Source organism: Bos indicus, chromosome 18 (assembly GCF_029378745.1).
Source record: "Bos indicus isolate NIAB-ARS_2022 breed Sahiwal x Tharparkar chromosome 18, NIAB-ARS_B.indTharparkar_mat_pri_1.0, whole genome shotgun sequence".
Classification (NCBI taxonomy): domain Eukaryota; kingdom Metazoa; phylum Chordata; class Mammalia; order Artiodactyla; family Bovidae; genus Bos; species Bos indicus.
In genome coordinates this window covers 15,299,984-15,325,618 of record NC_091777.1, presented here as the reverse complement: position 1 = coordinate 15,325,618, position 25,635 = coordinate 15,299,984, and the positions used below count along the sequence as shown (strand labels likewise).

The 25,635-nt window shown below is 55.4% G+C and overlaps 1 protein-coding gene across 2 annotated transcripts; it reads right to left on the bottom strand.

Moving 5' to 3' along the window:
• Positions 1-1,908: 1,908 nt before the first annotated feature.
• Positions 1,909-23,364, bottom strand: TCF25 (TCF25 ribosome quality control complex subunit). 2 transcript variants are annotated; one of them, XM_070770486.1, is made up of 18 exons: positions 23,059-23,364; positions 15,173-15,337; positions 14,347-14,418; positions 13,835-13,950; positions 13,430-13,495; positions 10,600-10,682; positions 9,650-9,780; positions 9,455-9,554; positions 8,913-9,006; positions 7,791-7,883; positions 7,568-7,673; positions 6,507-6,666; positions 5,702-5,789; positions 5,066-5,224; positions 4,881-4,971; positions 4,400-4,479; positions 3,348-3,420; positions 1,909-3,262 (listed from the first exon to the last, which is right to left on the bottom strand). In XM_070770486.1, the coding sequence occupies exons 1-18, from the start codon at positions 23,248-23,250 to the stop codon at positions 3,104-3,106; spliced, it is 2,028 nt and encodes a 675-aa protein (XP_070626587.1). In that variant the 5' UTR covers positions 23,251-23,364; the 3' UTR covers positions 1,909-3,103. The 2 variants fall into 2 exon arrangements, with proteins under 2 accessions (XP_070626587.1, XP_019834945.2); XM_019979386.2 differs by having other exon boundaries at positions 13,835-13,953; positions 23,059-23,363.
• Positions 23,365-25,635: the final 2,271 nt, after the last annotated feature.

Below are 25,635 nucleotides of genomic sequence, written 5' to 3'. Positions count from 1 at the left end.
CCTAGCCACCTTCCCTCCCGACTCATGTTAAAGGCTGGCTGAGGGCAACCCCGCCCAAGGACTCCCAGCCCCTTCACCGCACTGTGGCTTCTCCCTGGGGTGCGGGGGCGGGGTGGGGGGGGGGGACTGCCAGTCCTTCCCTAACAGCCCCCATTTCCTCTGTGAAAGGTCACCACAGCCGGCCCAGAGCCAGCAACCACTTCAAGGACAAACCTTTGTCTGCAGCCGCGTGCCAGCCCCCCAGCACTTTCTCACTGAGGAGTGCGTGGTGCTGACGACAAACCCTCCTAGGAGGAGGGTGGAGTGTACAGGCCGGCCCCACCGGGGGGTGGTGGGGGAGTCAGAGGTGGGCCGATGGGGCTGGTATGCTACCGGCGCTGGTCTGTCAGGGTCTCTCCTCCTCCGCCAGACGGCCAAGGCCCGCACCTGTCCCGTGCCCTCCTCCCTTCCCTTTCCGGGACTCACATGGCCCTCTCCTTTGTGGCTCTGTCAGTGCTGTTTATTGAAGCTCATGGTAGGTGAGAGACAGTACACAGGTTATAAACATGCAGGTTGGTGCATGCCTCACCCAGCACCCTCGGGACCGCAGCACTCCATAATCAGTCAACCTAACATGACCACACCAGACTCTCTGGGGCGCCTCCTGCCCAGCAGCCACTCCCTGACCATCGTTTTTGCCATTTTAGAACCTGACCCATAGGACTCAGGGCCCTTTCTCACTCAGCACTGAGACACTCTCTTGGCTGCACTCAGTGGTCAGCAAGGCACTGGCCAGGTGGGCATCTGGGCGGCTCCTGTTTTGTCACAAACATTGCTGCTGGGTGACAACACCTGGTCAGAGCCACACTTTCAGCTTTGGTAGATTCAGGGAAACCCTTTTACCTGCTGGTGGGCTGTTTGCCTATTCCTGGCTGGGCACGAGCCTCACACCCCTGTGTAGAAGAACCAGGCACGGGGTGCCCCCCTGGTGGACAGCCCCCAAAGGAAAAAAGGGTCCCAGAAGAGGACCACGCAAGAGCCACGGCAAGGCCTGTGCTGGGACCTCGGCCCTGAACCGGCCATGCAAGCCTAGGACTCCCCAGGTACCAACCAAGGCCACTGGGTGAGTGGCATCCTGCCTCCAGCTTCCATGTCACTGCTGCCCCGTAAATGAGGCCTTTGAGCTGCCTGCGCCTCTCCAGCCCCCAGTCGCCCAGCCTGAGACTTCAAAGGGCGTGAGAACTGGGCTGCCTTTGCCAGGAGCCACAGCCCTCTTCCTGGGGAGGCCTCGCGACTCCCCATCTGGTGCTCACCCGCAGGCGGGGGACAGCAGGACCGCCGAGCTGCAATTGGTCACAGTCCTGGGAACCATCCATGCGAACCCACAGCTAGCCCTGCAGCCTGTCCGCCTCTACCCCTGGGAGTAAACGAGTGAGGGGAGACAGGCGGGGCGGGGGGCATGGCCACCCCCTCAGAGGATACACCACGTGAGACCATGTGCCAAGCACATGTGGAGGCTGAGTGGGAACCCCAGAACCAGAAGAGGGCCAGGCACACAGAGGCTCGTCCCATGAGGGAGCTCCTGGGAGCCGGAGCCTGAGGAGCCTCTGCCTGCAGAGCTGAGGGGTGCCTGCATGCAGCCAGTCACACCAGAGTGGCCCACCTTCAAGGGGTCACCCGAGGGCAGCCATGGGGAATGTGCTGCCGAACCCCCACTCCCCACCCCGCCCCACCCCGCAGGGAGAGCTCAGCAAGGCCTGGCCCAGAGTCAAGTCATAGGGTCTTGGTTCAAGAACTGTCTATTTTCTTTTGAACTTGGGGAAGGGAGGGGCTTTTGTGCCCCTTCTTTGGTGCTCATGCTGAAGACCTGAGGTGTGGTGTGACTTGGTAGGAAAGAGTACAACAGCAATCCATGAGCAACACAAGGTCTGAGTGATCAGGTGAGACTTTATAGCACAGATGTCTAGATGTAAGGGCCCTGGCTGTCTAATTCTAGCAGCCAGAGCAGCATGGCTAAGCACTGTGTGGGCAGCAGGCCTGGGCCCAGCCTCTGCTTCACTATCCCAGGACCCTGGCTCTTCATCATAAAGTTGGACTGCTGGTTGCAAGATGGCTGCTGTAGCTCCATACATCACAGCCCCACCTAAATGTATTTAAAGTTGAAAGAGGCAGGGCACCAAGCTCTCCTTGCTTGCCTGTCATTTTCAGAGAGCAAGTCCCTTCCCAGAAGATGCCCAGCAGACTGTTACTGGGCAGTCTATCACAGGCCACACTGGTGGGGGCCGTGTGGCTCCAGGGCAGGCCTGGTCTCTGGAGCTAGGTGTGGATGGTGGGAAGTTTAGCTCACAGCATCATGTCTGAAGGGCGCGGTCCTTGCCAGGTGTTCAGGTGCCCCTCACCTGGGAACGGCTGGAGGGTGAGCTCACATCACTAGGATGCCTTGGACTTCCTGGAAGATGGGCGATGGAACGGACTTGAGTGGTTGTTGATGGGAGATGACTAGGTCACACCTGTTGCCACACTGACCGGCCTGGGGCCCAGATGCTGCCCTGGAGCACACAGGCAGCCTCTGTGGGCAGAGGTCAGGGCCGGGAGGGTGCTCAGTAGACAAGAGGACCCAGTGGGACTCAACCTCGGTGGCCTGGATCCTTGTACCACCACACAGCGTCCTCAGTCACAGGTGGCCTGTGTGGTTCTGAGCTGTCACTCGAGTGCTAGGACGCATCCTGGATGAAGCATCTTGGTCTTCGCCCTCTCCACCCCTCAGTCCATTTGCCCCCAGATCAAGTGCCCCCTAGTCTCTGCCTCGTTCACTCCCCAGAGCTGCCAAGATGAGCAATCTTCCCAAGACATATATCTTGGCTTCCACACCCACCCGCGTTCCCTGAAGCCAGCGTGGACTCTGGCCCTGTGATGCCCCGGGGCAGCAGGGCAGTGGCGGCGAGGTCCTGCCCGTGAGGGGAGCTGGGGTCGGCGACTGCAGCCCTGGGAAAGAAGAGTTCACGCAGCAGAGTGCAACCCACGTAGTTTATAGAAGAGCAGAGCAGGCGGCGACCTGGCCGATCCGACCAGAACAGAACCTGGAGCACAACTGTGCAGCGCTGGGGCGTGCGACCCGCTGGACTCAGTCCCACTCCCCGTCGCCCTCAGGGTGCTCCTCGGGCAGCACCTCCAGGTCGTGGAAGTGGAAGTTGGCCATCATGTCCCGCACAGCCAGCATCAGTCTGTTCAGGCCCTGGTCACGGTGCAGACCCCCGGGCCCCCCGTCCTCCGGTCGCTCCCCCTGTGGAAACGAGACTCGTCTGAGCCAGGCCTCCAGGCCCAACACCCAGTCTCAGGCTGGCGCCCTGTGGGCTGACGCCACATACCTCCACAGTGTAGTTGGGCAGGAGTGAGCGGAAGAAGAGGGCGATGGTGTTTCCATGGCTGATGGGGCTGAGCCTGCAGGAGGGAGTCAGGATGGTCAGAAAGGCCTGGTGGGCTGGGAGGGCAGCCCCCATGAAGGCTGGGGCCTGAGGGGGGAAGGGGATCTACAGCAGGGTTGGCCCTTTGGAACGAGGCTGGTTGAGCAGAGTACAAAGCGGGGCCACTGCAGCCAAGCCCCACTGCATCTTGAGAAAAGCTGTGTTTCCAAGCGTCCTTCCCTCCGAGTTGTGCAGTGAGAGACGATGTTAGCAAGTGCATTTCGGGGGCCTCCTGCACTTTCTGGGCGCCTGGAGCCAGGATGGTCCCCAACTGTCCTTAGTGGGACCACACCCCACATGCCAGCTTGGTTTTGAGCCTTCTGATACTCATCATTAATAATTTTCATCTTAATCCACTGACAATTTAACTGTGGACTGTATTTATGAACGTGTACTCTAAGTTTTATACTTCAACGGAGGAAAAAAATACCTGGCTCTAGAAAATACCTCCACCTGAGCCCTGGACATGAGAAAGTCTGTCTGAGTCTCCTAGGCTGGGGACTGTGAGGTGGGCTCTGCGTGAAGTGAAGCACTTACTCACTCAGTGCTAAAGGCCATAAGGAAAGGGAAAAAAGCCTGTCTCCGACACGATTCTCGAGCAGCCTGGACAATTGGGCCTCGGGGCCTCCTTCCCAGCCTCTGGCTGTGCCGGATGCTTGTCCCTGGGGCCCTGCACGGGCTGAAGCTCCCACGGGAAACCAGCTGCTCCTCACAACCCAGGCTCACAGCTGTCTCCTCCAGGTTCTTACACCAGTTCTGATTACGTTTACTCCTGGATTCGATACCCATGTCCCACTGTATCCACCACCTGCTCCAGACCTGACAGAGAAACGCCTTTGGGTGGACAGATATGTGAAAACACACGGCCAGCAGAGGCTGACTCTTTTTTCTGAGACCCTCCGAGCCCCAGCACTGACCTCGGAGCAGTGCAAGCCTAGGAGCAAAGAAAGAAGTACCTCTCTGGTCTGACGTAGGAGTAGATGGTGTCCAGTGGGGGCAGAGGGTCGAAGCCCAACACAGACTGTGTGGTCACATCCTACGGAAAGGGACAAAGAGCATGGGCTGCTTTCAACTGACTCGACTCTGGACCAGACATTTCTGCTGAGAGTGGGCCGCATTCCCTGTCGGGGAAGTCTGGGGCGGGGGGCTTCCTCCACCAGGACACTCAGCCTGTCTGCTCTGAGGATCGGGGTGAACCCGGGACAAGCACATGTGTGGGAATCACAAGGCCTCCGCTCACAGGTGCTGTGACTCCCCCCAAATGTCAGGGCTGCTGGCTACAGGCCGTGGGCCCTGAGCCGCCGGGTCACCACTCTGTACCCCGTAAGATCACGGAAGCTGCAGGCACGGCTCTGCCTCTCAGGGGGCTCTGCATGGACCATGACCTGGGGGCAGAGCTGCTGGAGGGACAGAGCCTGCGGTCAGCCCTCTCCTTACCGGCGGCAGGGCGGCCACAGCCTCCTTGATCTCAGACAGGACCACATGCCGGTGGATGTTCCTGGGCGCCCGCTGGTACAGCACCTTGCGCCTGGGGCCGGGAGACGAGGGTGGCGCTGCAGGAGGCTGCGGCCCCACGAGAGAGGCCGGCCCTCCGCACTGCCTGCTCCCACGCCCCAGCTCACCTGCTCTCACATGCCTCCACGGCAGGGTCCCCGGCGTCCACCGCCTGTAGAACCTTGTGCACATTCTCCTCCAGCCAGCTCATGGTGGCCGGCTCCTTCCAGAGGAAGTGTGACCTCCCCAGGTACAGGCTCACCAGCTGGCTCAGGGCGGGCGGCTGGCTGTGGGCAGCGGGGACTGTGAGACCCTGTGGGCCAGCTCCATGGGCCCACTGGTGCTCTGGGGGTCCCAGGCTGTTGGCAACCCCGAGCAGAAGGAGGCTGCCCCGAGGGGGCTGCTGTCCCGGGATGCGGCTCCCAGGGCGGGGCACCCAGGCATTTCCTTCTGTGCAGCGAGCACCCTTACTAAGAACAAGTTCCCCAATGACAACATAAACACTCGGAGAAAGTGTGCACCTGTGGACACAGACCTGAGGACCCGCCTTGGTGTACTGACCAGCCTTGAGGTGCCTGGCTCCCGTCACAGGTTTTCCTTCATTTATTATGAGAAATTTTAAAAGGCAGCAGGTGGCAACACAGGCATCTGGACCACATGCACAGCTACAGCAACACTATGCTCGCCCAGCAGACACACTGCAGTGGCCCCAGGCTGACACCCAGGTGGTTGCTCCCCAGGCCCCAGGCACCTCCAGTCTGTACCTGATTTCGGCGTCGGGTCCGAAGAAGTGGTGCGTGGCCACGGTGGTGTCGGGGCGTACACTGCAGTACTCGAGCAGGGGCATGAGCACTGTGGGGGAGCAGGGCGGCACCCTGAGGGGCTGAGGCCGAGGAAACTCACCCAAGACTCCCGAGCACGTGTGCTGGACGCTGTCATCAGAGACCCTCCCCCAGCGCTCTCCCTGGGACAGGCAACCATACAGCTGCCCACCTGCCCTATGGGGCTTCCCCATGAAGCGGGTGACCTCCCTGTGCAGGGGTCTCAATGGGGCAAGGTCAGCTCCCCTCAGACCCAGCCAGGCAGCCCCATGCGTGGATGGAGCCAGATTGAGATGAGCAGGAGGCCCCGAGCAACCAGGCCACCCGCAGGCAGGCTCGTACCGGGGAGGGAGCCCCTTGGGAACTACACACAGAACAGGACCGCAGCGCCACCAGGGCCTGATGGGGCGGCGGGCCCTCTTCCCATCCACGCAGCCAGACTTCAGGGGCCCATGGAAACCGGCAGGTCATCAGAGAAAACCAGGGCAACCCTGACCCCGAGCTCCTCACCCAGTGAGAACGGGGTCCTCAGGACAAGGACAGATACCCTGCTTCCCGTCACACCCAGCCTAGTGCCCTCTCCCTGGAAGCGTACGCTTCAGGTGACAAGTTCTGCTAGAACTGTCAATATGTGAAGACGCCCTAAGCCCCGCAGATGCTCTGAGAGCACAGTTGGCTTTCAGATGCATCATCGGGAGCTGGGCCAGCATGGGACCCACTCATGCCTAGAGCTGCAGGGCACACCCACCTCCGGGGAACATGGTGAGCGCCTGCTGGATCCGGACACAGGCCTCCTCCCTCGCGGAGCTCATCTCCTGCTCGGAGAGGTCTGCCTGTTGGCTCAGCAGGAAATAGGCCAGCGGCACAGAGAAGGCAAAGTTTGGGAGCTGGGACAGGTTCCGATGGGCCTACAAGGGGAAGGAGAAGTTTGGGGCTTCAAGATGATACTCACGGGCACATGGCTTGCACGGGCAAACTGTCCCTTCCTCTGTGCAGAAAGGCAAATAAAAGGACCCAGGTGTGGGGACAGAGGCAGGCCGGGTGAGTGAGGGAAGGCCAGATGCCCACCTTCCCAAGGCTCAGGGTCATCTGGGCAGTGGAATCGCCCCCCACCTCCACGGCTGCTGACGCCCGGCCCTCGCCACCCTGCCTACGGGCACAGGGCAGAACACACACGATGTAAGATGCTCTGGGAGGATGAAGCCACGGTCTCACCCCAAACATTCAGGGGCAGCCCCTGCAGCTATGTTCCTGTGACCTCAGGAACTTGTGTGAACTAGACCCCATGGGTGGGGATCCTCGCCCAACTACACCACAGACCCAGAGTTCAAAGGGATCCATGTATTTAGCCTTCAATTACACACCGGCGTGTGCTATGAGGAAGTTCAAAGAGCAGCAACGGCTGTCACCTCCTGCCTCTACCCACTCCTGACTGGAGGTGTCCCCCGAGACAGCACCACCCAACAGGAGCACACCATCAGTATACAGTTTCTAGCAGCAAATTAAAAGAAAATGGGTGAAATTGATGCTAATACCTTACATGCAACCTAGTGCACCTAACACAGCAACGCTTGCGTGTGAAGCCACCCTGAAGGCCATCAGTGGGGCTGCTGGTGTCCTCACTCCTGCCCAGTCTCAGACCCCTCTGGCACCAACGTGTCCAGGGGTCTATGGCCATCCCCTCCCCCAGGCCTCCTCTGCGCTTGCACTCACCTGTAAGCAGGTGGCGAGGCAGAGAGGCAGGAGCACTAGGGTCTGCCCCAGAGTCTCCCTGGAGGCCCACCCTGCCTGGCCTGTGTGCATACCCACCTCCCACTCTTCGAACAGGCGGATCAAGTACTCGTAGCTCCGCGCTCGTAAGGCCAGGTGGTCGATCAGCAGCAGCATGCACAGGGGGTCCTCGTCCGGCTCCAGGCTTCCGGGGGGAGGCAGCATGGTGAGCAGGGCAGGCAGAGGGAGACAAAACCCAGAGTGGGCCAGCGCGGACGCCCACGGGCTGCAGCCCCAGGCTGGGGAGCAGCGGCAGCCCTACCTGAGGATGAGCTTGCAGTACTCCAGCGCCGTGCGTGGGCAGCCCCGCTTCTCCAGGAAGCTCATCTGCTTGTAGAGGGCCAGGTAGAAGCTCCTAGACCCAAGACAGTTCCTCGTGAACGAGCGCGGCAGCAGGCCACACCGCACGTCGCTCGGCGCCTCGTCCGACGCCGCGTCCACCCTCTGCCCGCGGGCTGCGCTGGCGTATCCCGTGTGGCCTAATCAGCGCCAACATTCGCCAGGGTCCTGTCTGCAGAGAAGGTGACTCTGCTTGTTGTCTGCAGTCACATGTGGGAGCACGGACAGAAAACCAAGCTGATGTGTTAGTGGAGACCTCCATCTTCTTAGGCTTTCTCTTAAAAATAAATCTTGTTTAAGGGAAGAGACTTAACACCTCCAACTGTAATCACCATCTTCATTTATCCTCCAATTTCAACTGTCACCACTGCTCTGTTAATGCCTGCTAATGCCAAGAACGTCAGTGTTTTCAGCATCTCAAAGAACTAAAGAGTTTCACTGGAGAGAGCTCATACAATTAAATGCAAGAGAGAAAGTTCAGGACTGGCCCGGTGCCCTGGGGCCCAGCACAGTCCCCAGCTCGGGGGACACAGCCCACGTGGGACACGACAGGAGGGTGGAGAGGGAGCCTGGGCTGTGGAGTCTGTCCACGTGTGCAGGGCCCTGAGGCGGAGGCCCAGGAGGGAGGCTGCGCTGCTGAGTGGGGGCTTCGGGGGAGGGGCATCTGCAGGAAGAGGGTCCCACATGCGTGTGTGACCAACCACCACACATGGACATGATGACTTCACTCGCAGTGCCAACATGCACACCTGCCCATAGGCTTTCCAAAGGATCCTGAGTCCAGACACAAGAGGAAGTACAACTGCAGGTCCCATGTGGTGAAATGGCTGATGGTTTCCGTCCTATTGCGCACAAGTGTCAACCCCAGGCCAGCCGGTCCTGTCCATCCCTGGGCCCAGCCCTCCTGCATCCAAGCTTTAGACACAGTGAGATACCCGAGGATCGCAGTGGTGCCCCCATAGACTGTCCAGCCCTCACGTCGTGACGCCTATGACCCCTGCAAGGGAACACAGAGGCCCACAAACCCCCCTGGCGGTCGGCTCACCTGTTCTCAGGCCTGCGGTAGTCCAGCCGGCAGGTCCCACTGGTGAGGCTGAACAAGGGGTGGAAGGCACACTCCATGCTGTACAGCGCACGCTCTGCCGGCCAACACACAGCGGGCGTCAGTCACAAGGGAGTCGTGACTTGGCCACACCCCTCAAGAAACCCAGATGCCCCCAGGGGCCAACTCCCGGGAGCCAGGGTGGGAACCGGCTGGGAGAACGAATGAAGGGATGAAATGCTGACACAGGGCTCACACAGGTCAACCCTGAGGACATCGTGATAAATCAAAGAAGCCAGGCCGAGACACACTGGTCGAGATTCCATTCACAGGACAGTTCAAAGACAGAGGGCGGACTGGTGGTTGCTGGGGCGGGGGAGGGGAAGTGACGGCTGATGGTCAAGGTCCTTTGACACTCCATGGGAATGATCTAGTATCAGCAGGGGTGTGGCTAAACAGCTGTGTGTACACTAGGTCCATAAAGCTGTATTTAGAGAGCGTCCCCGCCTATATGCAGGCAGGTGCTGGCTGCTGGCCGGCCTTACCCACGAGGTCGCGTGCCGTCTCCTGGTCCTCCTGAAAGCGGCATGCGTCGCTGAGCTGCAGGAGCGAGTCCACGTGGTAGGGGCTTGACTGGAGCAGGACCTATGGGGGAGGGGGGATGCGTGCTGACAAGATGACACCCAGGCAGGCCCCGGGCCTCCGGACGCCCCCAGGACCACACCAGGGTACCAACGCACCACAATATTATTGGGCTCCATGGACTCGACGGCGGCCAGGAACTTGTGCTGCGTCTGTTGGTACTCCTCGCTGTGCTCAAAGGCGAAGACCGAGCGGCCTTTCCTGGATTCCAACAGCCGCATCGACAGACCTGGGGTGAGGGTTGCCCACATCAGGATGCCCAGAGCCGACTGCCCGTGGCTCAGGCCACACCTCCGATGCCCCTTCTACCCTTTCTCCCCCGAGAAAGGTGGACAACAGGGGGACATGCAGAGCCCGCCCCAACCCCCCAACCTGGTCAGCCCTGGACATGGTTTGCTTAAAGTCAGAATCCAGATGCCACCCCCAAGGCGACAGGGACTGCTAACTCATGACACCCTCTGCTCCTATGCTGACGCTGGGTGCCAGGTCCAGGTTCTGAGAAGCCTGACAACTTCATCTCTTTCAGCACCTTCGTGAGACCCGTCAGGGTCGGGGGATGCCCTTAGCCACAGTCTCTGACAAAGTCTACTCCAGCCCAACAGGACCCCGTGGCACTGTGTCCTCTGCCTGCACTCAGGGGCCGCTGTTGCGAGCGTGGGAGGGAAGGGCCAGGGGGACGAGGTGTCCACCAGGCCCTCACTGGGCACAAGGGGCCTCGCAGGGCACCCCAGGCCCCAGGGCACCCCCATCCGTCACGCCACACAGCCAAGCCCCCAGCAGGGCACTGCTCCACATCCAAACCTTTCTGCTCTGCAGCTGTTCTATGAATTCTGTACACTTGTGAGTTTGCAACCGAACACAGAACAGCACAGCTAAAGAATGAACTTACTGGTTCCTGTGCGGCAGGACCCACAGCACAAAGGGAGAAGGTGGAGCAAAGCGGATTACCACACGGCTGAGAAGACAGACGGTGGTGGGGTCTGAGCCCAGATGCTGGAGCCCCTGGGAGCACATGCACACACAGAGCCTGGCGGCCCCCCTCCCTCACCTGGTTTGGTGTACCGGGGCCACGTGCTCTTCGGGGTGGTCAGCCATGTACACTTGGGGTACACGCGCTGTCTCTGCCGCGGCCTGGGGAGAATGGACAGGGCATGGCTTTACTTCGGCAGGCAAGGACAGCATATAAACTGGACAACAGCCGTCAGGCTGCCAGATGGGACTGCAGACTGTGATCCGAGCAACCAAACCACACATGTAGAGGTAAGAAAAACAAGAAACTCAGGCTAGTGAAACAGCAGGAAAGGTAAAAAAAAAAGCAGCACAAGGTGGAACCTAACGTGAAGATGACAAGGAGAGAGGGAGCCTGCAACGAGTTGCAGATGTGCTGGCCTCCGTGGTCGACGACCCGCTGAATAGGGTCCACCAACAAACCCCAGAGGGACGGGGCATCAGTGCCCAAACACCAGCACGCTTCTGGAGAGAGAAAACCAGCCACACAAACACCAGCACGAGTGGGCCGTGGCCCGGCTCCCTCCCCTAGCCCTCCCCCAGTCTCTTAAAGGCCGGTGTTCTCTGCTGCAGGTGTGTTCTCTGCTGCAGGCGCCAGGCCCTCCCCTCAGCCCTGGTTACACCAAAGGCTTTCTCCTCTATGACGGAACTGAGCAGCAGTGGCCTAGTGGACTCGTCTATATTTCTCTGTATAATTCTTTGATTATTTGAATTATTTCATCAAGAAAAAAAAATAAGTAAGAATCTGGATTGGGTGAGGAACGGGATGAAAAAGTATGGCCCTTCTTCCAACACAGAAGTAAAAAACTGGGACTTCCCTGGTGGTCCAGTGGTTCAGGATCCGCCTTCCCTTTCAAACGCAGGGGATGCGTCTGATCCCTGGTCGGGGAACTAAGATCCCACATGTTGCAGGACAACCAGGCCTGCATGTCACAACTGCTGAGCTTCCCCGTTCTGGAGCCCATGGGCCACAACCAAAGATCCAGCATTCCACAGCGAGGATCCTACATGCACAACTACGACCCAACGCGGCCAAATAAATTTTTTAAAATCCCACTTACTCCAAAAAAAAAAAAGTAAAAAACTACAGGAGAAAACACAACTCTTAAGAAAACAGCGGTCAAAACCTGCAGGAAACTGAAATGTGGGATGGTTCTGGGTGACTGGTAAGGTGTACAAAAAAGCATTAACCAGATGCTCAGAACTGTCCCGTCTAGGAATCCGAGGGAGGGTCCAACCCTGCAGGGGGCTGCCAGGCAGGAGAGGCTGCCCTGGGAGGTGGTGTGCCAAGCGGGGGGCAGACACCAGCGGCAGAGAAGGTGAGGCGCACAGGGCACCAGGAGGTTTCAAGATGGCCAGAGACGCGTGGGGCCCGGGGCCCAGGAGAAACCACAGCTTCTCAGGGGAGCCTATACACAGGACTTAAGTGTTCAAAGGAGTAAATGGGATAAAAAGTACAATTTACCACTGAAAACATAAATGCAGAGCTATTAAATACTAGTATACTAACAACTGTAATTTGCACAGAAATACAATCAGGCCAACATGTAAAGATGCGGTACAGAACGACCGGGCAGATGGCCAACAGAGGACGCAAGGAAGCAGGGTGGAAGGTCGAGCCCAGGGGAGCCCAGGTGAAAAAGACAACGTTTTGAGCTAAAAACGTTCTTCCTTAATACTCCAAAAAGGAAGACAAAGTCAGAGACCTCTGTGTCCTGAATAACTGAACACCAAAACCAAAAGCAAATTATAAAGCAAACACAATGAGAAACTCAATGGCTCAGATTCCGTGCTTCCACTGCAGGGGTCGTGGGTTCAATCCCTGGCTGGGGAACCAAGATCCCTCATGGTGAGCAACCAGGCCAAGAAAAACCAAACCAACAAATCTCAACACATAACTATTTTTCACCTTGTTATCACAACAGTCTTTAAAGCCTCCCACGCCTCCCATGGATCCGAGCAGGAAGCCACACCCAGATTGGGGGCGCGGGTTCAACTCTAAAGAGGGCAGTGGGTGGCACCCCCACGCCAAGTGCCAGCAGGGGCTACAGTCAAATACACCCCAGCACCTGTGCCCTGTTATACGGTGCCCAGAGCTCAGCCATGCAAACCAGGCACGTGAAAGACAGCAGGACCCGTGGGCCCAGGATGCACAGCAGACAGCCGGCCTGGAGCTGCTGGAGTAAGCGGCTGTTTTTCACAGAAGCATTGAGTCCTACAGTCAGAAACATGCACTTGAAAACATAAAGCCTAGGGTGCTCAGGGCTGGTACGCTGGGATGACCCACGGGGATGGGATGGGGAGGGAGATGGGAGGGGAGCTCAGGATGGGGAACACATGTACACCCATGGCTGATTCATGTCAGTGTATGGCAAAAACCACTACAATACTGTAAAGTAATTAGCCTCCAATTAAAATAAGTTCTTTTAAAAAAGAAAAAAAAAAAAGAAAAGATAAAGCCTGGGCTGAGGGAAAATTCCCTCAGTTGGGGCTGGGCCTGCAAGGGAGCACAGGGCAGAACAGCCCCTCCCACAGAGCCTGGGATCACAGTGCTCTGGGCACTCCCATGGCCTTGAAAACACGGCCGTGGCCACAGAACCCACTTCACAAAGATCAGACTTCTGTCAGAACCCGAACTCCAGGTTAGAGTTGCTCTCGACTGCAAAGCAAAAATGCACCTGGCTGAGATTTCAAGGCTGTGTAAAATTAGGACCCTGGTGGGCAGCAGCAGTGAGGGATGGAGCCCGGCTCGCACCGGCAAGGCCGCAGGACTTCTCCCCAGTTCCCCTCAGGCCCTGGGACTCCGCTGGTCACTGTGGCTCTAAAGCCCCTCCCCGCCCCCTTCAGTGAGAACACAGCCGTGGCCTTACCTCTGCTCCCCGAGAACAGCTCTGGCACCAAAATATCTTTTCAGCTCTGTGTCTGGATTCAAGTGTCTAGAGAATTGAAAATTTTAGAGAGAAAAATGAAGATGAGCGCTCTGACAACAATCCTGGGAATGTTAGAAAGTCACATGAGAACCCAACAGGGAAAATCGCTCTCCTGCCTGCTGACGTTCTCTGCAACCGCATAGCCTGTGGCCACGCTGGCCACCACTCGCTGGGCATGAAATCGAGGGGTCTTCCCTGCCTTAGGAAGGAAGGAGGCCACGGTCGGTGGTAGGGACAGGAGCAGAGGAGGTCATACACTCGGAATATTCCCAGGCACATAGAGCTAGAGAAAGGTCCTGCTGGGTCAGCACCGCCCATGCCCACTGCTTCCCCGCGCGGCCGCACCTGTGCTCCACATACAGGACATGCTTCTTCGTGCTCAGGGGGGGCGGGCCCGGGCGGCTGGCACCGCTGGCATCCTCGATCCTCTCCAGGATGCGGTCAATGTCCTCCAGGCCATTCTGCTGAGAGTCCCAAATGACACACACACCAACGGAGCATCAGTGGCAAAATCTACTTTCACTAAAAGCAAGTATTATATCGTGTCTCCTTCCTGAAAGACAGTCCACTCTGAACACTATGTACTGCAGGAATAGCGAGGAAAAAGGAGAGGTGTGTCGTAAGATGGGCAGTCAGAACCACGGACCGGGAAGGGACTCAGCGTCTGCACTGTTTCAGATGTTTGCCAGAAAACGGACAGCACAGATGGCTCCAAGCCTCTGGGATCTAAGTGAACAAGTTTGCTCATTTCCCCAATCTCTGAATAGTCAACAAAATATCAAGTAACACTGGCCTGTTTTCAACACCACCTCAAGAAACAGAAAAGAACAGAGAGGAAATCTGCCAGCTGTACATACCGAGGTTTCTCCTGCGTTTTTCTTATTTTTCTGTTTTCTTTTCTTCTTGCGGAGTTTGCTACAGGTATTGGACTAACAAAAGAAGCACATTTCACTCAATGGTGAGAGGCGAGGACATCTTAAACCCAAGAACCAGCTGGGGGGAGGGGCAGTCAGCTGAGGGGAAGATGGCAGCAGCCTGCCTTCTGAATCCCCTAGGAACACACCCACTTCTCTCCAGCAGCTGACCCTCCTCCAGTCTCCCTGACTCCGGTCTCACCCTGCCTTTCTTAGGTGTCCCTGACAACTCATGGGCTCTGGACCATACACCCGCCTGCCCTCTGCTGCTGTGCCTCACCGAGTCAGCCACTCCCCACCTCGGTCAGCAGGCCCCTCCCACTTGCAAGGCCCCCTGCCTCAAGATCTCTCGTGCCTTCACCTGGCCACCTCCTTCCATCAGTGCGAAGGTCCTCAAGGAAGCCCCCCAACACCCCAAGACCAGTGGTGCCCAGCTGCACCAGAGGTCCCTGGAGGGCACAGATGGGCCTGCAGTCAGCACTTACCAGGTGAATGATGAGGGGCCTCCTATGGGGACCCCTTCTCGTCCAACCCTAACCTAGCCTATGTGTCTCTTCAAGGAGCATCCACCCAGTGGCAAACAACACACCCAGAAAGTGGGAGGCAGGCCCTGTGCCAGGAAGACGTGCCTAGAGGCCCCTACTTGTGGCCCTTCCCCGGCCACCACAAGTCTCGAGAAGTCCATGCGAGTCTGATCATGGCTCCCAAGGCAATCCAGGGAGCCAGGCAAGTCACAGAGCACAGCAGCGGGATGGAAGGTGGGCCGCACCTGTTCTGAGGGAACCGCTGTGTCTGCCGCATTGCCGCCCCTGGTGGACTCTGAATGCCCGCTCTGGGCCCTCCTCTTGTTCCCTGACACCACAGCATCCACAAGCAGACAGTCTGTCCTCTCCCCATTCACCCCGGGTGCCTCGTCCAGGTCCTCGATGTTTATCTGGAAACATAGATGGGGAAGCAAGGGCATTAGGGCTGCATCCTAGTCACCAATTACAAAGGTGAATCTGAGACACACGTGTCTTGGGGTGGTGGGTGCATGTCAGGTCACTGAAGTGGCAAAGGGGAGGACCATGAACATCACCTGTCTAGGGTCCCCAGGGAACGCAAGGGCGCCATGAGGCCACATCATCTGTGCTGAGCAGTGACAAGTGCTCCCCCTCAAGCACCACTCCAGAGCGACGGTTTGCAAACATACTTGCTCAGCTAATGCCTCACTGCTCCCTTTTCCTGCCTGGACTCCAGCTAGCTGGTCTACACCGGCAGACAGGACCAGCGCTGGGGAGAAGGTGGGCGACACGCACGAGTTAAGGATGGGACCTCAGTTGGTGGTGAACAGGGATAAGCCACACACACGCATGCACGCAAACCTCAGGGACCCAAATCTGGATGGATGGTAGGTCCCAGAAGACACACATCCTCGCGCTCGAGAGGGGCGGGGGACAAGTCATGGGACAAGTTCTGGCCCTCTGGCCAGTAAACGAACCAGCAAGCCAGAGGCAACGCAGCAGCAACCACCAGGCTCCACGAGCCAGATCTGAGGGCCCCACGCTGCTTTGCTGAGGTCCAAAAGTAGAGAAATGAAACCACATTTGATTCAGAACATCCAAAAAACATAAAGCTCAAAAAATAAAAAATAAAATCCACTCTAACCCCAGAGCCCTAAGATGATTTCAAAACAAAACTGGGACAACGTCCTCAGCGACCGCGCACTGCCTGCTCCCGCAGGCCCAGGCTCCCACAGAAGGTCTCAGGGAGGGACATACGCCTGTATGGGTGCCCTGGTTTCCTGTCTTCAGCAGTAGAGGTTCCCATGGGGCAGGGACAAAGCATGAGGCTGTGTGATGGCTTGCCGGTCCCTCAAATTCACAGCTCTTCTGTAACGACTGGAAACGGGGAGCGGCAGGGGCGGGGGGCTGCTCCCCACACCAGCGCCACAAAGGGAGGAAGTACAGGCAGGGTCTTGTGATGTTTCTTCTCTGTGGCGGGGGTCCTGGAGGAACGGCCCGCACACTTTGTCTAGGATTCTGCACCTCCGGGAAGTTAGGGACTGGTTCTCTTTTAAGTCCTGCTCACTTCCTTCAAACAAACTCTCATTTTTGAGCCCCCTTTGGAAGCTCTGAGAAAGTTTTGAGAAATTTCAATTAATAACAAGCATGCCAAGATCAACTTCCCCGGAAAGAAAACCTCTGTCTGTGCACGCAGGACGCAAGGGCTCTGCACATCGGCAGCTTCACTGCTACCCACACTGGCTGGTGCCGCCCGGCACCTCTGTCCAGCACCCTGACGTGTTCGACTCGCCATCCAGGAGCCTCCAGGTCGGTCATCAGCTTCAAGGTCCCAAATGGATGCCAACTTCCAGAGGCTCTTGTCCACTGCCGGTGTGCACTCTGGGATCCACAGTAAGACAGGGCGCAAAGCACACTAATAGTGAGGATGCAGGAGGGGCTGGATCTCTGTTGGAGGTAGGAAGCTTTTTACTAAAACTCTTGAAATGAATGTACAGGACAAGTTTTGGAGGAGGTGTGTGACCCAAACTCTGGTCGAAAGACAAGGCCCTTCCATGACCCCAGAAACACGGGCCACGGCTCAGGCGGCCGAGTCCTAGGCTTTTCACCACTATGACTTTGACTGTCCCAGCACGCTGCACCCACAGGCCAGTGTCTTCTTGTGTCTAGTCCCACAGTGTACGGCTTCTGAGGGTCGTCTCATTCTTTTTCTAAAAGATTTACTTTTGGCTGCGCCGGCTCATCATTGCTGCATGTGGGCTTTCTCTACTTATGGTGCTTGAGCTTCTCATTGCTGGGGCTTCTCTTGTTGTGGAGAATGGGCTCCACAGCAAGTGAGCTTCTGCAGTTGTGGTACCCGGGCTTACATGGCCCTTGGCCTGTGGCATCTTCCTAGACCAGGAAGCGAACCCATGTCCTCATGCTCAATGCACAAAGAACTTCATGACAACATTCACAGAAAGGAAAATAAAAGAATATCAAAACCCCATTAGGTAAATAAATAGTAAGAAGAGGCAAACAGTCAATTGCTTTTAAGAGAAATTTTAACACTAAAAAACATTGTGTACTTACCCTAATATGTACCATATCCAGCACTCCTCACTCTGCCACATACATCCACATTACCAGTTGGTATCATTTACCCTCAAAATGAAGTTTCCTTTAACATTTCTTTTAGTGTAGGCCTTATGGCAATCATTTTTCTCAGCTTTTGTGCTTATGAAAATATTTTTATTTCACAATCATTTGTGATAAACATTTCACTGGACATAGAATGCACTTTAAGGATGCTGACCCACTCTGAGCCAGAGTGGGTCAGTAATTGCTTTCCTATAGACAACCTGTCTCTTACCTCCAGCGTCTTTTATGACTTTTCTTCACCATGGGTTTTCAGCAATTATGATTTAAACTGTTGCTAAATTGTATCCCACTTGGAGTCTGTTGAACATTTTGGATCTATGGGGCTTTCTTCTGTGTCAAATTTGAGGCTTTATACCACAATTTCATTGATGGCTTTTTCTGCAGAACCCCTCCCGTTCTGCTCCTCCAATTACAGACATTAAACAACCTGATACTGCTCTACAAAGTACTAATTTTTCCCACCACGCTCCCCCTTTCTGGATCGTTGGATGGTTTTTTTTGCCCTTAGTTCAAGATCACTGATCTTTTCTTCTCAATTATCTAATCTGCTACTCAGACCATTGAGTTATTCATTCCAGATAGTAAATATTTTCCCATCTGGAATTTGCCCTTTTATAGTTTTTACTTCTATAATGAGATTCTCTATTTTTTCCCTCATTATGTTCATGATTTCCTTTATTTATTTATTTTTATTCATGATTTCCTTTAAATCCTTGAACATATTTATATCTTGTCTTAGGCTTGTATATGATTTTACCATCTGTCATCAGCATGTGTGTTTCTACTGAATGCTTTTTCTCCTGATTACAAATCACATCTTCCTGCTTCTTCATGTGTTTGTAATTTTTTAGTGGGCACTGATTGTCATGATTTGACACTGCCGAATGACTGGATTTTGTAGTTTTCTTTAACAGAGTGTTGATATTTATTTAGGCAGGCAGTAAGTTTACTTGCAGATTAGCACAATTTCTCCAAACTTTATCTTTAGGCTACCTTAGGACGGGCATAGGGCATTCTTCACCGGAGGGTGACTGCCTTACTCCTACGGCAAGGCCTTTCGGAGGCCTCCACTCATCACCAGGCTTCTCTATGCGGCCTCTCTGCTCTGGTTGGTCAGAGCTGAATGTCTTCCCAAGCCCATGAACTCAAGTGGTGGTCAATCTCTGGTGTTGTCCCTCCTCCACTGGCTGTTCTATGCCCAAACAGCCAGGTATCGAGCCCAAGACTCCAAGCAGGCTTCTAGAACTCCCTCTTTCCAGCTCCCTCTCCCTTAACTCAAGCCACCTCTGCAGACCCCAAATCTAGTCTACCCCTCACCCCCCGACTCACCGAGAGCACCGTGGTCTGCTGGGACAGCCTCCCTGTGCTAATCTCTGGACAGTGTCTCCAAGCAGAAAGCTGGCACAGGGGACTTGGGGACCTGAGACCTGCAACGTTTGTTGTCTAATGTCTGAACACGATTAGTTCAGTATTCTGCTGGTCCTACAGTTGTTTAGGGCAAGAGGGCTACTTCAGTACCTGTTATTCTGCCAGGGCTCAAGTAGAAACCTTACTTTTGTTTCTATTAATGCACTGCTTGGTTTACTGAGAGATTATTTTTGGCTCTACAAAAATAAGCCTTTGGGGGAATTCCTGGCAGTCCAGTGGTCAGGGTTCTGTGCTTTCACTGCAGGGGCCTGAGTTTGATCACTGATCAGGGAACTAAGATTCTGCAGGTTGAAAAAACAAAAAGGCTTTTATTTTAGTTATTTTTCCCATTTAAAGAGAGAAAACATTAAACCTCTGCGATACTGACAGAGTACCCCTATGGTGTGTAGTTAATGAGTACAAAGCCTCATCTACTGTCTACTGTAGGTAGACACTGGCATCAGTGAGGCCATCTCTGCTAAGGTTTTCTCACAAACTTGAGGATAAAACAATTGATGTGACATGACGTTAACACGAAGAATCTTAGAAAACTATGGTAATCCTCATCCAAATGTGCCCTTGACCAGTGAAAACAGCTATTGAGGTTCTAACGCCACCTGATATTAAACGCATTTGTGAATATGAAGCCAGGCATTTTGCTCCTGAACTGGACATCAAAGACGAAGATGACACATATTGGCAAGTCGGCAGTCACTGAACAATGTCAAGTTCTTACTCCACTCAAACAATAGCAACCTGAACAATGAAGCTTATTTTGAAAGCAGTTTGTTTTTATTTAATTACATAATTTTAGATTTCCTTTAAAATTGAGGTTTCTTTCAGAGACTGGTTACTGCATTGTACATGAAAACAGAGAGACAGACTCATGCAATTCTCTGGAACAAAATGGTCTTCTTGCTAAAACTTTTCAATGATATAGAGTAAAACTTGACAGTTTTCAAAAGTTTCTGTAGTTTTAATCAAATTGTCAAAGTGGTCCCTGACCCCAAAACACTAGTGAGTTCTATTTCACAACACTATGTAACAGTTGTGCAGTACGTTATGCTGCAAAATTCAAACTATGCCCTCAAAACAGGCATGTTTATCATATACATTATATTTCAATAAAATGGATTTTCAAAAACCACTCGGAATGAGGTAGGACAGATGATTTCTAATCTAAGGCCAAGGAAACTCACCCAAGAGCCAGAAAAGAGGACAGCCCCAGTCACAGACACCCTAGAGATCTTCCCACTCGCAGGGATGGTGGGGGAACCACTTAAGTCCTATTACACCCTTTCTTGGTTGTTAACATCATTTAATACCAACATCTGCTGAGTGCTGTGTGCCTGGCATGGAGTTCACTGATCCCCTGTGACAATCCCATGGGGCAGGAAGCAGGGGAGCTGACACATATGTTCACATATGTTACGAATGCCATCTGAGTTCCCACAGGTAAGGACAGGTGGAGCCATGATGCAAATCTGGGTCCTTCTGACTGCAAAGTTAGGTGCAGGCTCTCACAGGCTGGCCTCAGAGAACCTCCCTGCACACCCACGGGGGCAGATGCCACTCCAGGGGTGGGGACACACGGGGGAACAATGAAGTCTCCATTCTCACAAGGCAGAGGGAGGCAAGCAGCACAAGATAAAAAGAACATGGAGGTAACTTGGCTGGTTTCCTCTGTGATAAACCTCCATGGGAAAAGGACAAAGACCAGAAGAACGGGCACGGGAGTGGGAGGGGGGTGTAATTTTAAATTGGGAAGGATGAGCAAGATTCAGAAGGCAATATCTGAGCAAAGCCTGAGAAGTGAGCGATGGGGGAACAGAGGGGGAACAGCATCCCCAGGCAGAGGGGATAGCAGGAGATCTGTGTTTCTGGCCTGTGGCTCCAGCAGATGAGCAACATGACCCAGGCCCTCGGGGGCTATAAGGAAGCAGGGTTGACAGCAGACATGGACCTGACAGGATCCCTGTGGCTACTGCGTCCAGACAGGCTGCAGAGGACAAGAGGGTGAGCAGGAGTGGTCAGAATGATTCAGGCGGAGGCGATGGCCACCCCACAGGCGCTGCGCCTGGAGCCGTCCAGGCCTTACCAGGCTCTGCATGTGGTGTGTGAGAGAGAAAGGTCATGGGTGCTTCCAGGCTGCTGGCCTTAGTGACAGGAGAGTGGAGCTCCCTCAACAGTCAGGGAGGGCTGGAGGAGGCAGAAGGCAGCTGAAGCTTGGACACACCATGTCTGAGATGTCTGCAGAACATCTAAAGGGGACGATGGGAGGTGAGGTGTGAATCCAGAGACCACGATGGAGGTCTGTGCCGGCCACATCAGTGTCCTACCGGAAAGCACAAGGGAACACACACAGCACAGACAGACAGGTGCAGCCACTGGGCCCCTGACCTGAGTTCATGGGGCTCCACATAAGCATCCTTTCCCTCTGTTCACACAGAGAAGAACCTGCCTTTTCCCCCATTTATCCCACATACCCTGCCCTACTGTCCATCTTTCCATTCTACTTTCCATTCTTCTTCAGAAGGGACACTAACTATGCCTCAGAGACAAATACCAGGGCATGGTTAAGAGTACAACTGTAAGTCATCAAGCCTGGATTTACACAGTGGGTGTCACTTACTACCTCATTTGTACAATGGGGACAACATGACCTGGGCAAACAGTAAGGCACACAACATCACACGAGTGCCTGGGATGTGTGAATGTTCTCCAAATAACTTATTATTGTTTGACTTAAAAAAAAAAAAAAAAAAAAAAGACTAAACCTGGAGGATGTCAGAATAAGGAGAAATTACCCTGACAGAAGATCCGTGAAAATGGCCAACTCCAGCACAAACCCATTTCAGACTGTGAACAAGTGGGATGGAAAGAAGCCCTGAGGGTTTTGGGACAAGTCAAAAGTAACTGCAAAATTTAGGGATAAATGATTGATGAGAGCCTTGGGGTAAAACAACCAGATGTGGCTGTATGTGGGGAGCCAGGGAAGCTTGGTAGGGGGAACATGAAGGTTACTTATAACACACTGTTTTTGCATGTGTTGGAAATGTTCCATAATAAAAAGTTACAAAGAAAGAAATGACAAGAAACAAGGGTGTGGGGAGGCTCAGAAGAGGTGGACAGAGAATCCAGAGATTTTGAAAACAGATTTCATGCCACCCCCAGCAGAAACTGGAGTGAGGCTTTCTCACCTTAGAGAGACATGGACAACCATTAAACCAAACTTCCTGTGTGGGACGGGCGGCCTACACTCCCCATTGTCTTAGGATGGGTCCTAACGTGCCACGTTCCTGTGAAGTTGGGAGCCAGACCAAGAGAGAGGTGTTTTCTCCCAGATCTTCAGACCTACTGCTACTCCTCCAATCGCTAGGCAGTAGTGTGGAGCCCCAGGTGTGTGCTGGGCACAGGAAGCAGACATGCTACCTGCTACACAGGGGAGTCGGAGGAGCCAGAACCAGCACATGCAAAATTACAGACCCAGTTGGGTTTTCCCTGGCAGTCCAGTGGTTAGGATTCTAAGCTCTCAGTGCCAAGTGCCCAGGTTCACTCCTGGTCAGGGAACTAAGATATCACTAGCCACGCAGCCAAAAGAAAAAAAATAAAATTACAGTCTGAAGCCAGAGCTTTGGAGAACCCAGGGTGGGGGCGTTATTTCTCGGTGCCTGGCACCTGCTGTGGGAGATGAAGCGACGAGCAAGGGAGAGGCACAGAGTACTGGGTTGTGAGAACATTTGCGAAGGCCCTGCGACGGCACCGCGGAGGAGATACTTAACCCTGAAATCAGAGTTGGAGCCCCGAGTCTATGGGAGTGATGCCCCGCCCACCACACCGCGGTCCCGCCCCCATGACAGGCCCTGCCCACCCCGCGGCAGCCTGGACCCTACTTACCCCGCCCCTGAACGCTATGGCCCCTCCCCTCACCGCGGCACAAACCCAACGTAGCTCCACCCCCTGGCCTCAGGTCACCGCCCACTTCTTTCGCCCCGCCCTCCCCACTGCAGCCCAGACCCTCTTCGCCCCGCCCCGTGACGTCACTGGCCCGCCTCGCACACCGCCCCCACCTGCTGCCCCCACCCCAGGTAGCCCCACGTCTCACCAGCTCGAACCGGTTGTTGACTCGGACTCCCTCCTTCCCTGCGCCCCGGGGGCGCCGGCCACCTGGACCCCGCTTTGGGCATTCTTCTTCCACATCATCGTCATCATGAAGGACAAACTGCAGGGCGCCAGGCCCGAGGGGCTCCTGGCCGCGCTGTTCCCCTCTCAGCCTCCGGAGGGCCCGGCGCGACATAGGACCCAACAGCCGCTGACGTCTGGAGACAGGCAGAAGGAAGAGCAGAAAAGAGAGCAGCTGGCGCGCCTGCGCATTTAAGGCGCGGTGGCGCGAGGCTGGCGTGTCGCGTCTGCGCGCTGCTGCCTTGCGGAACTTCCTCTCTGTTGTCGATAGTATTAGAAAAGGCTCTGACACTTCCGGGAGAGTTCTCGCGCGACTTGGGAGCCACACGGGCTCGTGTCTCTGGGTCTTCTGGGCGGGGTGGGGCTCCGAGCCTCCAGCCCGCAGTGTGGGTCGGCTGGGTCCAGGCAACACCTGGGGTAGGCGGGGCCATCCCGTGCCGGCCGCCTATGAGGCTGCCCGCGAGACCGTTCTGTCCTCCTTAAAAGTAGGCGTCTCCAAGCTGAGGAGCTTCCCAAAGTTGCGGACTGGACATGCTGAAGATGAAGGTCCTTTGGACAGGTCCTTTGGACTCCCCTCCCCGGACAGGCTGAAACCGACCCTTAGGGTTCGCCCTAGGAATTTGCCCTTGTCGTCATTAGTGAGTCCCCGGTGATTCTTCCGCATATCTGGATGGGGGAATCCGTGATCTAATGTGGAGGCTCGCCACTCTGGCCGTGTGTCATAACCTCCCAGGGCGGGCGTGGAGTGGGGGCGGTTTACAGTGAAGGTCGACGCCTCCCCTAGAAATACCGACGTGAGATCTTCAGGGGACTAGAACGTGCAAGCAGATTTGAGAAACCCTGCCCTGCAGAGCTCCAAACGCGAGGGCAAGATAATCTTGATCTGCGTGGAAATGGGCCCTCCCTCCCTGACGGAGGAGAGCAAAGGGCCACGGTCAGTCGGACGACTCTGACTGCGGCACCAGGCCGATCCCTGTACTGAGTTCTTACGTCGCCCTAGAAGGTCGATATCCATCCGTTTATAGGTAAGGGAACTGGCCCACGTAGAACGTAGGTCTTTCTTCTTGCCTGCGGTTCCAAAGCTCAGATGAGGAAGACTGCTGGCGAGGACCCAGAGGGAGGCAGGGGTGTGTGCCAGTGCCCACACCGCTGGTCGGATAGCCATGCTAGTCCCTGGGACCTGGGGCTCCTTCACCGTGGCTGGCACGTGGCTGCTGCCTCAACCCCCACCCCGGCCCCAATCCAGCCACTAAGAGTTAAGTTCACACACAGTACCTCCAGGCCACCCTCCTGTGCAGGGCTAGGCTAGTCCCAGATGTGACTAGCTTATGCAGGCTTGTCATCTCACCTGTGGATGGAAACGTGGGGGTGTCACCTAAAGCTGCTTCCTGCTCTGCTGTCCCTAAGTCCCTAAGACTGCCCAGGAACTGTGAGGGGTGCCCTCCCTGAACAGGAAACTCTGGGCCTGAGTCTCTCCCAGTATTCCCAAAGGCCTGGCCTGAGCTGGAAGCTTGGTTGTGAACAGTTCTAGAGCAAGCACCCTCCCTGTCAGAGGTACATTAGGTGAGCGGAGGTGGGGCAGGTTTGCTGGGTGGACACTACAGCTTGCTTCCCCTGGGTTCAGCAGGAGGCGAACCCATAGCAGCCAGGCTGTAGGAGCACTGGGAACCCTAGACCCTCCCTCCTGACCTCACCTTGGAGCCATATGGGCCCTCCTGGCTTAGCCCAGCTGTCCCAAGGTGGCTTTCATTTCACGGTATCCCTGTGAGGATTAGAACCCAAGTCTCTCCTTATTGGGAGCATGGACCTGCATGTGTCCCCTGCCTGCTTCCTCACCTGCAGGATTATCTGCCCTTGGGGATGTTATTGCCCTTGGAGGTGCTTTCTCCTTGTTGGCTGTGTGACTGGGCGCAATTCCTTACCGTCTCTGTGCCAGTTCTCTCAATTTAAAATGGGAATAGTACTCCCTGCACAGGAAGTGCTTAGAACAAGTCTGGGAACTGGATGTTGTTCCTGGTTGCTCTCTCTGTGTCACTCAGTGTCCCTAGATCCCAGCTGGGGAAAGAAAGCAGTTCACCGGAAGGCCCGACTGCTGCACGTTCTGTCCCTTGGGGTCTCCTCAGGCCTTAGAGCCTGGCATCCAGCAGGCCTGGCTGTGCATCTTGTTCAGTTCCCTCACCTCTTTGAGCCTCAGCTTCCTCATCTGTAAGATGGGGTGACCACAGAAGCCCACTGCAGAGCACCTGGGTGCCCACGCGTACATTCCCCCCAGCTCTGCAGGTCCTGAGCGAACCCTCTGCCTAGACAACAGCAGTAGAGATCTGGGGGACGAGGCCAAAGGGTCTCCCAGGCTGGCAGGTGATAGAAAGCAGGCTGAGTGGTCATCACACACGCAGCCCTGCTGGCCGTAAGACCAAGATGGCCAGGTCATGGAGTAAGCCTGAGCACCCTTGTGTCATGACGGCCCTCAGAGCACAGGCCCACTGCTGCAACTAGAGAG